At 35.4% G+C, this 15,001-nt stretch overlaps 1 protein-coding gene across 2 annotated transcripts; it reads right to left on the bottom strand.

The window, feature by feature from the left end:
• Positions 1–1,518: 1,518 nt before the first annotated feature.
• Positions 1,519–14,595, bottom strand: LOC110797153 (threonine dehydratase 1 biosynthetic, chloroplastic). Of its 2 annotated transcripts, none has more exons than XM_022002249.2 (9): positions 14,075–14,595; positions 9,071–9,250; positions 8,708–8,980; positions 7,951–8,157; positions 7,085–7,333; positions 6,933–7,006; positions 3,224–3,341; positions 2,242–2,376; positions 1,519–2,148 (listed from the first exon to the last, which is right to left on the bottom strand). In XM_022002249.2, exons 1-9 carry the CDS (start codon positions 14,540–14,542, stop codon positions 2,008–2,010), a joined length of 1,845 nt encoding a protein of 614 aa, XP_021857941.1. In that variant the 5' UTR covers positions 14,543–14,595; the 3' UTR covers positions 1,519–2,007. The 2 variants fall into 2 exon arrangements, with proteins under 2 accessions (XP_021857941.1, XP_021857942.1); XM_022002250.2 differs by lacking the exon at positions 14,075–14,595 and adding an exon at positions 10,346–10,896.
• Positions 14,596–15,001: the final 406 nt, after the last annotated feature.

The raw sequence follows: 15,001 nt of genomic DNA, 5'->3' as shown, positions 1-15,001 counted from the left end.
TGCCAAAGTTTAGGGACCTCCAGTATAGTTTACTCCATCTTGTGTATATATATTGTACTTGTTGTAAGGTTTCATCAATTCAATAATAAGACCATTATTCTCTCTCAATTCTCTAAGTTTTTCTCTTTCTCTATTAAACAGTAGCTGATATTCAGCTTCTGAGAAATCATGCAACCTAAGTGGTGATTTCTGATAGAGGCTTATAACTCGATTTATATCTGACAACTGTTATCGGAACCAAACCCGCATCCGGCCAATAGCAATTCGAAAACCGATTATACCCATAAAAATCATGACCGACTCGACCCAATAAAATCCGATATCCGATTGTACCCGACCCGTGTGTACCCGAATCTGACGTCAACCGTGGTCGACTTGAATCTCACCCGGTTATATGTGAAATCCAAAAAAATAATCTGATCCGAATTGAACCGATAACAAAAAAGCCACTTGAGATAAATAGACCTGATTTAACTTTAACCCAATTCAATTTACTTATTATTAATCTAACTCAAGTAAACCAAATTGAATCATTTATATTATAAATCCAATTCGATACATTAAAAGTTATTATATGTTCTCTTTTATTAAATAATTAGGAAACAAAGTAATAGAATTCTAAAAAATATTTATTTCGCATGAGGTCTTAGAAATAATAAAGTGAACCGAATTTGATCGTGTTCGAGAGTCACTAGTAGACGAATACAAGTGTAACCTGGTCTAAACTCAAACCACAAACTCAATCCGTAATTGAACTGAACCTGAGGTATCCGAGTTTAGCCTGAAGCCGATACTCACCGATCAAAACTTGATCCAACCTGAGACTTATTTTGATCTGAAGATGACTCATACCCGCAGTAAACCGGCCAAAGTTATACTCGAATCCGACATTCACCCGAACCAAACTCGGCCTAACCAAATCAAAGTGGTGCGAAACGTTTTAAACCGGAACCAATTCAAACCGAATATGAGATTGAACTGAACATCTAAATACCAAAACCAAAACCGACTCAAACTCTGAACAATATGTGACCCGACTTCATCCGAATTCAAAGTTATCTGAATCGATCCCAATCTACCCGAATAAAAATAATGTCCCGACACTATCCGATTTCGACAACCATTTATAACCAAGACGAAACTAATCTGATGAGCCAATTTAACAACCCTAGACCATCCGTTACCATCCATAGTCCCTAGGCCAAGATTCCAAGAAGTTGTATAGAGCTCTATTTGTTTTGATTAAAACGGATATTTAGAATAGGATATTTTTGAATTCATATAAAGAGCTGATACATAAATTTACAAGCTTATAGTATTGTCTAGCAAGCAATGTATTTTTCATCTTTCAACCAAAAGGTTGGGATCTCAATTTCCGCTAGGGGCACGTTGAGAGAGGATTTTCCGTACTATTCCCCCACTGTAAAAGCATGTATCCGCTATCCTAGGTCGGGTTGACGCGTGCGAGGTGGGAATCCCAGTAACTTCATCTTACCTTATAAATAAATAAAAAAGATATTAGTCCTATTAATATAGGTTGAGCTTATATAAATTGATAGTTTGATACATATACTTGTAATACTTTTCTCTTGGGTAGCAAGTGTTTGATGGACTTGTGCTATCTCCATACATAGAACTTGCGGGCTGAGGACCCATAAAAAAAACTTATAGCACTTTCAGACATTGATTACAAGATTAAGCAATATTAAGAACTTACAACACAAATATTGGACAAACTGGAGTTGTACAGAACTCCATATCCTTTTACACAAACTTGGCAACGAAAGCAAAACAGAAAACAGTTTAGAGAGGCAAGGAGGCCACAAAAGGAAGTGGACTGCGACATGGAATAACAAGGAATCATCAAAGACGGATGCTTTAAGTTAGATTCTTCTTTGCTCCCCGGTTGCAGATGTCTGAAGCACTTCCAGCATTTGCACCATCAAATCGCTCTCAATATGTCAAAAAGCTCTCGTTTAATCCTAGTTAGCACTCCTAACATACAAATCAATGCATCAATACCTCATAAACCTCGTTGTCGCTTTCTATTGCATACATAAATCCAAGGTTATCGGCACGTTCCCGAAACTCGTCCATCTCGGACGAAGGTACTTGGATTCCAACTAATACATTTGCACCAGCTTCACCCTGAACCATTAGATTAACAATAAAATATGAGGGGGGAGAAAATCACTTGTGTATTGTAAATTAGATTTTAAAACAATTGCAAAAAGAACTCACCTGTGCACGGTAATGGAACAAACTAATATTCCATCGTGGACTAAACACATCCAAAAACTTCATCAAAGCTCCCGGTCTTTCTGGGAAAACAAACCTACAAAGAAGTTCATTTTGGACATCTGACCGGCCTCCCATCTGCAGAAAAGGTATCCAGGGTTCAATTCTACTGAAAACTACTTAGTACTCCATAAGATTTTTACTTCTTTGAGAGAATTAATTAGGAGTAATTTCACCAATAGTAACAACGACAGTGTACCTTAGTAAAGCTACGCCCTTCTTTAGTTCCTTATTAATAGTAAGTGTAACAATGAGAAATTAATTCTGAAAATGATCAAGGGTTTGAACCCAGATCTTATAGTAAAAACTGCTTAACTGATTATTTTATTTCATTCTCACAAGGTCAATTACCATTTGTTCTCTGTGAGGGTCAAAGTTACCTCAAGTGATTGTTTATACGCACTCTCTTCACTCCCTCGATATAATGGCCAGCTGATGTCAGCCAAAACAAGAAGCATCACAAATTTCTTTCAAGAAATAGTTGAATAAAACAATAAATAATAGCTGTAATTATGGGAATGAAACAATAGGTTTTTTTTTTCTTTTTTTTTTGAGGGGAAGGGGATGAAACAATAGTTGTCTTTTAAGCAAAGTTCAGTAAGCAGTTTGGTCCTACAGAAAGGTGGTTTTTGACAACTTATCCTTATGAAGGCTACGTATGAAAAGGAAATAACCACCACCACCACCCCACAAAAAAAAGGTACTTAAGGCCTTATATGAGCCATGCAATTTTTTTTCCTTAACCAGACCAGTAATCTTAATAATTTAGGCCTGATATTTTGACTCATTGCTTCTTTAAATCCACTAAAACCTTCCCCCACAAACCAGAGTAGCCTTTTAGGAATTGGTCCTGGAGAACTCGTAGCATCTACAAATGGAAATTCTGCACCCAGCACAAAACAGGGAAGAAACTTAAGATGCTTACCAAATGCCGTAAATGATCCTTAACCAAATCGTTATTTGTCAAGTTGATAGTTCGAAGCTTAGAAGATTCCATACGCTCCTTCAATGCTTCAAGTTCAGAAACAGTGTGATGACCAACACTGCATCAATAAAAGTAAACAGACAAAAAAAATTACAACACATAAGATACATGTAATATTGATTTTTTTTATAACCCCTCTCTAGAAAAACATACTTGTATGTATACCAAAAAAAAGAGCATTACGAACTAGTACATACAGATACAGAACAAAAACTTTGTAAGCCCAGTATGTAAAATAAAAAAATAAAAAAAGACATAATAATAAATCCACCATATAAAGGCATACTTGAAGGGGGGAAACATTCCTAAGCTTGAATTCAAGTATTAGATACTCCTAAATGAGAAATGTAGCCAAAGAACTTTTACAAAAGGAAAAAAGAGCGGTCAAATCACAAAGGGGTTCAATAGTAAGATGACTCAGACTTAAACATGTAAAGAACAACATAACAGACACAAGCTTTGATTTAGAGCTAGCTAAACTGCAACGCTACATTAGGGTTTGTAGAACCCCTGTTCCTTCAACGTGCACTGAGCAAAACTTGGGATGAAGTAGAAAGGATCAAAGAGATGGGCGCACTGTAGTACTGTATATAATTTTAATCAACAACCAGATCAGTTCAGTAAGAACACTCAAGGCGTAAGAACACTCAAGGCATAAGCATAAAGATAAAGAGGGAGGTTGAGGAACAAGCTGAACAATCAGACAGGAGTCACAGAATGATGGCAAATTTTCATGCAGTTCCTCCGTTTTAAAGTTATTGCAAAACTCTTTCTTTTTCTGGAAATTCCAAATTAATTGCAACATACTTTTTTGGGTAAGTGGTCTTCTCTATCTCACTCCTCGTCACATGGGTCCTTGTTTTTATCTCTTTCTATCTGTCTTCTCATCACCTAAGCTCCCAAGTATTCGTGTCTTCCCCCATGTTGCAATTATTTTGGAACAGATGAGATTTTAATTTCCAACAACGGAAGCTAAATTCTCGCAGTTGAACTAAACTAAACTTAGAGCGCTCTAATTGTCTCTTCCTGTGACTTCCAGCAATCAAAATTTCCAAAATTCTAGAGCATGAATGTTCTCAGATGAGCACATTTGTGATGGAACTCATTGAAGACATTGCATTTAACATGCCTACTCAAACAATCAGCTACAATCAACTCATTCTGCAAGTTAGTATTTTGTATTGACCATTAATTTAAAATGTTGAACTGGTTCTTAGTAAAAAGCTAAGCACCATAACTATACTTGATCGCTTGTGGAAAAACCTAACTGACATTGAACGAAAACAACAATGCCAGAACGAGATAAGGTTAGGTGGTGCCTAATCAAATTGTTATTCCCTCCGTCCCGGAATACTCGCACCATTTTGACTTTTTGCACTATTCACATAATTCATATTGACCCTATTTTGTTTCTAGTATATGAAAAGAAATGTTAGTATATAATTTGTTGTTGGCTTCTTCTTAATATATATTTTCAAAATATTAATATTTTATAAGTTTATATAATATGTAGTTAAAGATATTAGTGGGCAAAAATATGCATTGGCAATCGTGTCCAATCAAAACGGTGTGAGTATTCCGGGACAGAGGGAGTACAAGTTAAACAAATTTGGAGTTAACCAACTCATGGAAGCATAGTTGAGACCTCAAACGTTGTATTGAGTTCCCAAGCTTGCAAACTGATCAGCAACAACTCCTGATAGCAGCAATAAAATCTACAGACTGAAAGCTGAATTGGTGGGCCACATATATGGAAAAACACAAGTAGTGATGATACAAAGAAAAATAAGTTGCTTTTGACAATGGTCAAATCACTAGATTATGTTCATTTACAAAAAATGTTCAGTTCAGTTTCAGATCCAGTTCATCCCAGATTTCCAGATAATATACCAAGACTTCAGAGTTGGGGCATTTTTGCAGCTAATTATAACTACTCTAGAATGAGCAGGGTGTAATGAACTACCCTAGTAGAAAGGGGTAGTTTAATTATTGCATAATTAGTTGGTTAGGGGTAGCTTTTGCTTGAAAAGTAAGATAGTCCGCTATAAATAAGGGAGAGTAGGCAAAGAGAAATATTGTCATTTTAGCTTTGTTTAGCATTTGGGAGTGAAACAAGCCACTCAAAAGCTTGTTCTATTTTCCAGAAATATTGTTCCTCTTGATATGTAACTTTGCCATCTGTCCAGTATGTTAAGTCATAATACAGGGCGTCAATTGAAGCTTGCACAGTCAAATATCTGCTGGCATCAAGCACACTCCAGCAAACTATTATCTGTTTCTAGACTTACACTCTATATAGCGAAGAGCATGTTTGGACAATTGTCACTATTGTCAGCATGTTCTAGTTAGTTTAAGCGATGGTTTCCCATTTCATATGCAAGACCAGTGGGTAATCTGCAATGCCTTACTCGAAGGGTAGTTTCCATTTTTCAACTAGTTCCTACTAGTGATACATGTATTGCTATCCTATTGCTCATATTAGAAACTTGATGCCCTAATCAGCAGCTTCACATATGTCCTGTGTAACATGGCTTAAGAACAGCAGGCTTCAGTAAAAATATTAAAACATCAATAGAAGCTAACATTAACGAGAATTAAATTTAGTGAACCCATGTACCACACCTTACACTTAATCTCAATTGATTGATCACAAAACTCTAATCATTTCCAAATTTAAGCATACAAAAAAATCCTGCACATGTTCAATGTGAGCTTACACAATCTAACTGAGCAGATATCAAAATTTACACAACCTTGAAGAAAAAAGCATTTAAAAGACAACCATTTTCTCTGTGCAGCAAGAAAGATATTTTCTGCCTTCCTAAAACTTTCCCTTTTGACACTTTTCATTATCTATTAAGGCCCACCCGAAGGCCGTGAAGTTCAAAATTTTGAAATCTTCTGGAAGAGATGGGTGGACTTGCCTAAGATAGGCATGATAACTGGTTCAAGCATTTTACTAAGAGACTAAAAGAAAGGTCCATAAAAATTTGTTTTCCCTGGACTCATGCGACTTACTTCAATTCTTCAAACTTAAATATTCACCTCAAGGGAGAATGCCAAAGACCCAAAATGCCCCCATAAAAAATGTTTAGAGCAGCAGAGTTAGTGAGTGACTACTTCACCAAAATATTTCAATAAGCCAGATATCCAGAGTTAACAGCATCCTATCAGGCTCCCTCCAATTTCAAGTTATCCTTTTCTTGCATTGGGACTGGGAGAGAACTCAAATATGAAATTAATTCTTGCAGTTGACCTTGTATTACTGAAAAGTAATATTTAAAATGTATACAAAAAAAAATCCTAGAAGAATGAATTGTTGACTGAAGCTATCAAACTGAAAGTCGTCAGGGTAGAAGGCACCAGTTTGGTGGTGAGGTGTGTGGCGTGGTATCCTAAAGCTCAAAGTCTAAACCCTTATTCACGTGGATAAGGAAGGACCTATTAAAGAATTGGTCACTTTCAGTATATCCTAGTGTTGTTGGTTGAAGTTTTCCATGCCATGGTCCATAAGCTTTATACTAAAACAAAATGCTAGCAAATTGGAAAATTGGAACAAGCTAAAAAAAGCAAAATGGTAATATTAATAGATTCCAACATCAGGTGGCAAATTTTTAGAGGATTTAAAGACAGCTTCATAAATGCTTACCTGTAGAGAACTAAAGCCTCTTCTTTTGCGGAATTATATCTGTATTTAAATTCTGTGATATTCATCGGCCCTACCTGCGAAACAAAAATTGTGTTAATAAATGCACAAGCTGCTTTAATTCCAATAACCTAAACAACAAATTAGTGGCCTACCATCTCAGCAAATTTTTTGAAGCTACCAGGATCTTCGGGCATAAAAGTTGCAAGTACTGCTTCCCGTTGCCGACCAACATCCGCAAGTTCAGTGACTAATCTCAATCTATCAAAGTTCATATTTGCCCCACTTGTTATTGCAACAACATTTTCATTCTTTATGCCATAATATTTGCAATAGGCTTCTGCACCAGCCAGTGCAAGAGCACCTGCTGGTTCCAGTATACTCCTTTTCTCCTCGAACATGTTCTACATTCGACAAATCAGGTTATCAGTTCTAGTAGCTACAGTCTACAGATTCCATGAACTAAAGCTGACAATAGGCAATGTGGGAAAAAAAAAACCGAAAACCATTTAGCAGGTTAAAAGTAGAGTCATTAATTTGCACATGCTAAAGCTTTATTCTTTTAAAAAGATACAAAAGAATGGGACTCGAGGTCAAGGTGATAATGTCAATGTCAATCTTATAAACCTGAAGATGATGATGCCCACTCTATTACAACCATGTTTACTAATCTAGCTTAACAGTAATGCATTGGGGAAAAAAGAAAAAAAGACCTGAACTTGGACATTTCATTTATAAAATTCTTAACCATATTCAATAGAATAGCGCCAACAAACTTTAGTCAACCTTCTGCACAGCCACTTCTGTGGCTCCCAAACATATTATTAGGCTCCATTTTCAGAAAGAAATGGATTTCTTATAGATACATGAATTCATAAAGGGGAAAAGGCAGTTAAAATGTGGCTCGAATATCGAACAGAATGCTAGATATGACATATAACGGAACTTTTCCATCTACAAATTAGCAGAAAATAGATAGCAGTAAATCCCTGGTGTTAAGATTTGGTGCTAAGTAACTAACCTTTATGGAGGCACAAATGGCATCACGGTTAACAAGAACTACACCGTCAATCAATTCCTTGCATATGCGGAAAGTTTCTTCCCCAACCACTTTAACAGCAACACCATCCGCGAACCCTCCAACTTTGTCTAGCATAATTCTCTGTCCATGGTGTAATGACAGAGCCATTGCATTGGCATCAGCTGGTTCCACCCCTATAATTTTAACCTGACAAGAGATAAAACACATATATCATCATCCAGATAGGGAGAACAAACATTGCCACAGGAGGACCTGAAGATGATGAAAGACATAAAAGCAAAGTGAAAGGGCATATTCAAACATAGTAGCAACGGTAGTATACAAACAGACATAAAAGTAAATAAACACATTGGGATTTGGCAATAAGCGCGCGGAAGATCAACATTTACTTTTGTTTAACAGAATAATAAAAGCAAATAAGCAAAGTGAATATTTGGCAGATCTTCCAAAAGAAAAACGGCACATCCAGCTCAACAAAATCCATCACATCAAACTGGCTATGATATTATTTGCAGGTCTAGCAGTTATTTATGATGTGACAAGTAGGATACTATCAGAAACAGAAAATCAGAATAGGCATAACCCAGCTCTTCACACACACACACACACAAACTATAAGCACTATTATGTCTCCTTGTAAATAGCAAGATAGATTGAGTAAGCAGGGGACAACAAGGCTATGGTATAGCGGTTGGCATACACTAGACAAACAAATCTTGCAAAACCAAAAACAAACCTCTGGTTGAATTCTCTTCACATAAGCAGCAATACCCGCTATGAGTCCACCACCACCTACAGGAACAAAGATCGCATGTAATGGACGGCCTTTTGCCTGGTTTACTATCTCCATGCCTACTGTGCCTTGTCCCATAATGACGTCTGGATGGTCAAATGGGGGTATGAATGTTCGCCCCTCTTCTTCAGCCCTATTCTTAGCATATGCTTGTGCCTCATCATAAGAATCGCCCACGAGAACAACAGTGGCACCCAGCCTCTTAACAGATTTCCACTGAATAAAATACAGAAACCATCAATTTTAAAGACAACTCAGAGACGAAGTCATTTGGCAAATGCATAAGATTATTATAAACAATGAAACCTTAATTTCTGGTGTCGTCACAGGCATAACAATAACAGCATCACAACCAAGCTTCTTAGCAGACAAAGCCACCCCCTGGGCATGATTTCCAGCAGATGAGCATATTACCCCTCTTTCCAATTGTTCCTTCGGAAGTTTTACCATCATATTGTAAGCACCCCGTAGCTTGAACGAGAAGACCTTCAAAAGAAAATGTATGGAACTTTCAAAATTTTAACCACTTGCGGCATAATGGAAGATACATAGAAAGTTTCCAAGAAGAACATTCTCAAGATTGTTTCTTTTTACTTTAAATTAGTGGATTTAACTTTTTGGAAAGACAAACAATGTTCTAGCTGATCCAATATGAGAGTAAGAGTAGTGCTTGTATAAAATTGTTACTAATATTTTGTAAATTTTCTACAAAGAAATGCACTTGTATGAAATATACATCTTTTGCATCATTTCCAAAGTAGTTCCTCCAATGTCCCTTGATCAAAGAAAAAAAATCTTTTAAGAAAGTACTCCCATCATTCTTTTCTCGCTACCTTACATCGACGTTGGGTCACACATCCGTGCATCTATTCTTGAATTCTCTCTGTAATATTTGTGACATTTGCTCATAATAAATAAAAGTTGGGACATAGAGTAAAATATAAAAGATCCCTTTACTAGAGTTATAGCAATACCAGCATCTTGTAGTGTTCTCATCTTCAGAATTTTTCTAATTCACACCTTAATATCCTAGCAAACCTGTTCTTTCTCAATTCCTTGCAGTTTTATTTCTTAGTTTTCATTAGATCAATACAAAGCCAAAGAGTTGATTGTTATCGAGGAACTGTTAATTTCAGTCGTGATTGTTGTAATCGCAAAACTGTTTAATATCGGCCGCGCATATGTACTATGTAGCTAAAATGACGTTACTATGCATCAAATATCTTGTCAGGACAAAACTGCAAGGTCACATCTTTGCAGTTTTCTCATCCACTGACTATCCTTTAGTTCATTAAAGCTATTAAATTTACCACAAAACAAACAATATAAACATAATTATCACCTAAACTGACAACATTCGATTCTCAAACTACGGAGTATACAACTAGGAACGACTCATGATATTCAGAAAACTCTTAACTTCTCTTGATTCATAACAATACGGCTCAAATGGTCGATGTTGGTACCCAGACTTGATATCGAATTCTTCTACATTATTTACTAGCATAGAATTCAACAAGAAAATAATTCTCAAACAAAAATCAAATGCAAAATTGAATATTGAAAAAAATCATGACCCACCGGTTGTAAATCCTCTCTCTTAAGCCAAACATTATTGCCTAACCTCTCAGAGAGCTTTTCCGCCAACTGCAATGGAGATTGAACCGCGATATCATAAACCTTCGAGGACAATATATTCGTCAAGCACTCCATGGCGGCGGCAGAACCATCATCAGATGATTCTGGAGACGAATATTCGGGAACAGCGCCGAGGAATCCGCTCTCATACACCAGCGAATCCGTGGAGACGACTCTCAGGGGAGCGGGAGTCGGTGATGATGATGGCGGCGGTTTCTTAACGAGCGTTTCTTCTGGAGAGAAAACGGTGGCTTTAACGACCAAGGCATGTCGGCGATAGAGCTTGGGAAGGTGGAGGAGAGAAGAGTTCGGGTGAATGTTAGGGCGGTGGTGAGAGGAGAGATAATCGTATGTCGTGGTGGTTGTGGCGGCGCCGCCGCCCGTGGAATGGAGAAATGAGAGAGACATGATTGTTGTTGGTTTGTGGAGTGGAGGTGGTGGCGGAGGTAAAAGTGTGTTTTATTTGGGGAAATTTAAAAGCAATGGATGTAAAAAATCTGATAAAGGGTCACGTTTTTTTTCCTTTTAAAATATACTTGCAGATGGAATGGCAACTGACAAGTACTCCTCGATTTCGAAATAATAGGAACAATTCAGCTTTACACGCTCGTCAATGTAAATATTTGGATATTAATATTTCTAATTTTGTCTTTGCAAGAATTATAAAAAGTTGATATTTGAACATTAATATCTTTAATTTTGTCTTTGCAAGAATTATAAAAAGTTGATATTTGAACATTAATATCTTTAATTTTGTCCTCGCAAAAATTATAAAAAGTTGATATTTCGAAAGGACATATCGAGACGAATCAAACACGAGCTCAGACGACTATAGTTCCTTACTTATAACTTATAAGTCACAAATGATAGTCAAATTAAAATTTGTGAATAATATCAAAATTAAAGTGTCCCTATAATTTTGAAACGAGTAGAGGAGCAAGTAGGGGGGACTATTAGAACAACTTCAATAGTTAGCTACGGAGTACTTATTTATTAAAACATTCATTCTACAATACATGTAATATTTAATTCTTTTTGTACGTATTTTAACATGCTTTTTTAGATATTATTATCTCTAAATGCATATAAGTAAAAATTATAAAAAGTTGATACAAAGCATTTGAAATCCTCGCATGATAGAATAGTGCCCACATGAGAAATGATGTATGTATTACGAAACAGGGGTAGACCAATAGTATAGTTAAATTTGTCAATCAAATTTCTAGCTATAATGCTTTTATGTTACAAAGTTTTCTATTAATTGGCTAAATACCTTATAGCTCCATATAATATTTTATTTATTTGCAGCCCTTAAGCACTAAATACTCCTAAAATATTCTTATATTTTCAAGAAAAATAGAATCTAATAGAAGAATTTAATAGACATAAATAAATTTCCAACCATTTATTGTGTTTAATTATGTATTGTTACAATAATCTACATTAACCTCTGCCATTTTTCTTCTACTCATTTTCATACCTCTTCAGAATTTGTTTATCTCTGCCTGTGTCTTTTATTTTGTTATTTTTTTACTTTTGAATTTAATCCTCATATCAAAAAAGGTATTTTTTTTAATTAGGGATGACAATGGGTAGGGTTTGGGTAGAGTCTGGCAATACCCAGACCCTAACTTTTTGACGTATACCCATACCCTATCCTTACCATGTACTTTTGTAGGGTCTAAAATTATAAGACCCTTGTCCGGACCGTATGGGTCTAGTAGGGTATGCGTAGGGTATAGGGTCTAGAGTGGGTCTATGATGCCTATTTTTTTGATAACTTTTATCGGCTTTTTTGTGTATAATTGTATCTAATGCGCAAAAAATAATAAAGACTAATGATTAATTTGACAATTTAAAACAAATAAACAGTAAGTCTCCAAATATCATCCTTGTCTTTCCTTTAACATGTCATAGTTTAATGTACTAAGCTCACAAACTACAAAATTCAAGTGCACAAAAACATAACATCAATGTGAGAGGTTTCTTTGACTTAGAGAGTGGTAGTGTGAGCTTACTTTTAGAGGAATAGAGGTAATTTTGTGAATTGCTTAGTTTAGGATTTTGTTTTTTTTTTTTATTATTCTTTTTTATGTTTTTCATAAATTTTGAGTGGATTTAGTTTAGGGTCTGGGTAGGGTCTGAGTCTTAAGGGTCCATGGGTAGGGTATGTGTTTGAAAAAATGGGACCCTTACCTACCCTACCCTACCCCATACGGCCATACCTTATATACCGATACTCTACCCTTATCCTATAGGGTCTAAAAAATTAAGACCCATACCCTAATTAAGTTTAGGGTAGGGTCCTGGACCCGCGCCATCCCTAATTTTGATGATGTCCGTAATATTAATTTGGTGTTTGGTTTTGTTTGCTTAATGATATACTACCTCCGTTTCATTATGTTCTTTACGCTTTGAAAAATGTGTCCAATAATCAAAATTTGACCATAAATCAAATTATTTTGAATCAAGCAAAACAATAAATTAAATGGGAAAAAGGTGCATATATATAATAATGTTCCAATCTATTTTTCAATACTTAATTTTCAAGTGCAGACTTTATAAGGCTGCGTTCTATTCACCTGATTTACACTTATTTTTCCTGAACTTATCTTATCTGAACTTATCTGAACTTAACTGAACTTATCTGAACTTATTAAAACTTATCAAAACTTATTTTAGTTATAAATTGTACTTGGCCAACCTTATTTTTCTTGAACTTATCTTATCTGAACTTATCTGAACTTATCTGAACTTAACTGAACTTATTTTTCCTGAAATAAGTGGAAATAAGGTGAACAGAACAGGGCCTAAGTAGTACATGCAATTGCCCTTTTTTTTTAAAAAAAAAAGTAACTACGTCCATGCAATTGAATACCTAGAAGCTAGTTTTATACATATTCTTATTTATATGTAGTGTATAATAATTATTTAATATAGTATAAAAAAATTGGGTAAAAGTTATTCGATGTACAATAAATTTATTGTACACTTTGTATATGCAAGACCTTTTGAAAAGTTTAGACCATCCAATTATACTGATTTTTATTTTGCATAATACGGATAATTTTTATATGTATATTTGGAGTATTTCCTTAATGAGATAGACTTTAATGGACCATCCAATTATTGGTGTAAGCCAATCTTTTAATTCAAGCTTGTAATCTTCAAACCATTAAACACAATACCTAATACCGAGTTCAAATACAAATAAAAAACCACCAATGAATTCTTAGTTTAGTGGTTAAAAACTTATAATTGATGGTTTGTTTTTATTGTTACTTTTATTTTTTATGATTACACTTTGTGTTTTACTGTCTTCAATACACATATTTGACCGTTAATTTTATCTACTTATATATAATTATTTATATATAAAAAATTGATTTTTAAAAAATATAAGAATTCAACAATATTTTTCAAGCACATTATTTTGATACTTGTAATACCAAAAATTTACGGTCAGTTAAAATTTATAAAATTTGACAACAAAAATTAAAGTGCAACCATAAAAATTAAAAAACGCATGGAGTAGAATAAAAAATCCAAGTTAAATAAATAGGAAGTAAGTAACTTCCACTTCCACTTCCACTTCCACTTCCACTTCCACTCCCACTCTAAAAAAACAATAATACGGAGTAACAATAAAATCGAAAAAAGTAAATCACGTACCGGTTGTATATCCTCCCTCTTAAGCCATACATTAGTCCCTAACCTTTCAGACAGCTTCTCCGCCAACTGCAACTGCGACTGAACTGCGACATCGTAAATTTGAGACGTCAATATATTCGTCAAACACTCCACCGCAGCAGCTGGGTCGTATTTTAACGACGAACGTTCAGGGACGGCACCGAGGTATCCACTCTCGTACGTCAAAGAATCACTGGAAACGAGTTTGAGGGGAGTGGGTGGACGCAATGATAATGGTGGTGGTGGTGGTGCATGGGGTTTCTTAGTGATGAGTGTTTCCCCGGGAAAGAGAATGGTGGCTTTGACGACCAAGGTATGATGGCGATAGAGCTTAGGAAGGTGAAGGAGAGAGGAGTTTGGGTGTAGAGGGTGGTGGCGGGCTGAGAGATGATTGAATGTGGTGGTGGCTGTGGAGGCGCTTCCTGTGGAATGGAGAGATGAAAGTGACATGATTGATATTTTTCAAGTGGAGGAAAGAGTGGTGTTAAGTGACAAATGATTTTGTGTGTGTGTTTTATTGAGCAATAATTGAAAAATAAAACAGGCCGGGGATATTAAAAAGAAAAGAATAAAAAAAAAAGTAGTAAATGTCTTTGGTCACGTTTTAATCGATACATGTACTCCGTAACACATCTACTAGGGGTAGATACAAAGTTACAAACATAATGGTTCGTGAATATTTTTTTATTTAGTTTAATAAAAGTTCTGCTCGAAAACTTTAGCTTAAAGTTATTTTTCGATAATAGAATGAACCTGAATCAAACTTGGTTGTATTCGACTCCAATCTCGTGACTTTGTTAATTTAACAAAGATAATATTACATTCGTTTCTGAAAGTTTTTTATGCAATGAAATATGTGTTCAAAGTATGAAAACTTTGACCGTAAATTCTCACTATTACATAAATCAA

The sequence above is a fragment of the Spinacia oleracea genome, chromosome 5 (genome assembly GCF_020520425.1).
Source record: "Spinacia oleracea cultivar Varoflay chromosome 5, BTI_SOV_V1, whole genome shotgun sequence".
Taxonomy (NCBI): Eukaryota; Viridiplantae; Streptophyta; class Magnoliopsida; order Caryophyllales; family Amaranthaceae; genus Spinacia; species Spinacia oleracea.
Note: the sequence above shows the minus strand (reverse complement) of the source record. Positions and strands in the feature narration are given on the sequence as shown.

What these genes read in the sequence shown, in the direction of transcription:
- LOC110797153 (XM_022002249.2), bottom strand. Translation starts at nt 14,542, where the DNA reads ATGTCACTTTCATCTCTCCATTCCACAGGAAGCGCCTCCACAGCCACC. An exon ending in GAGGCTTTAGTTCTCTACAG is followed by an intron (nt 3,342 to 6,932) that starts GTAAGCATTTAT and finishes TTATTGATGCAG; the next exon opens with TGTTGGTCATCACACTGTTT. An exon ending in TGTTCCATTACCGTGCACAG is followed by an intron (nt 2,149 to 2,241) that starts GTGAGTTCTTTT and finishes CTAATGGTTCAG; the next exon opens with GGTGAAGCTGGTGCAAATGT.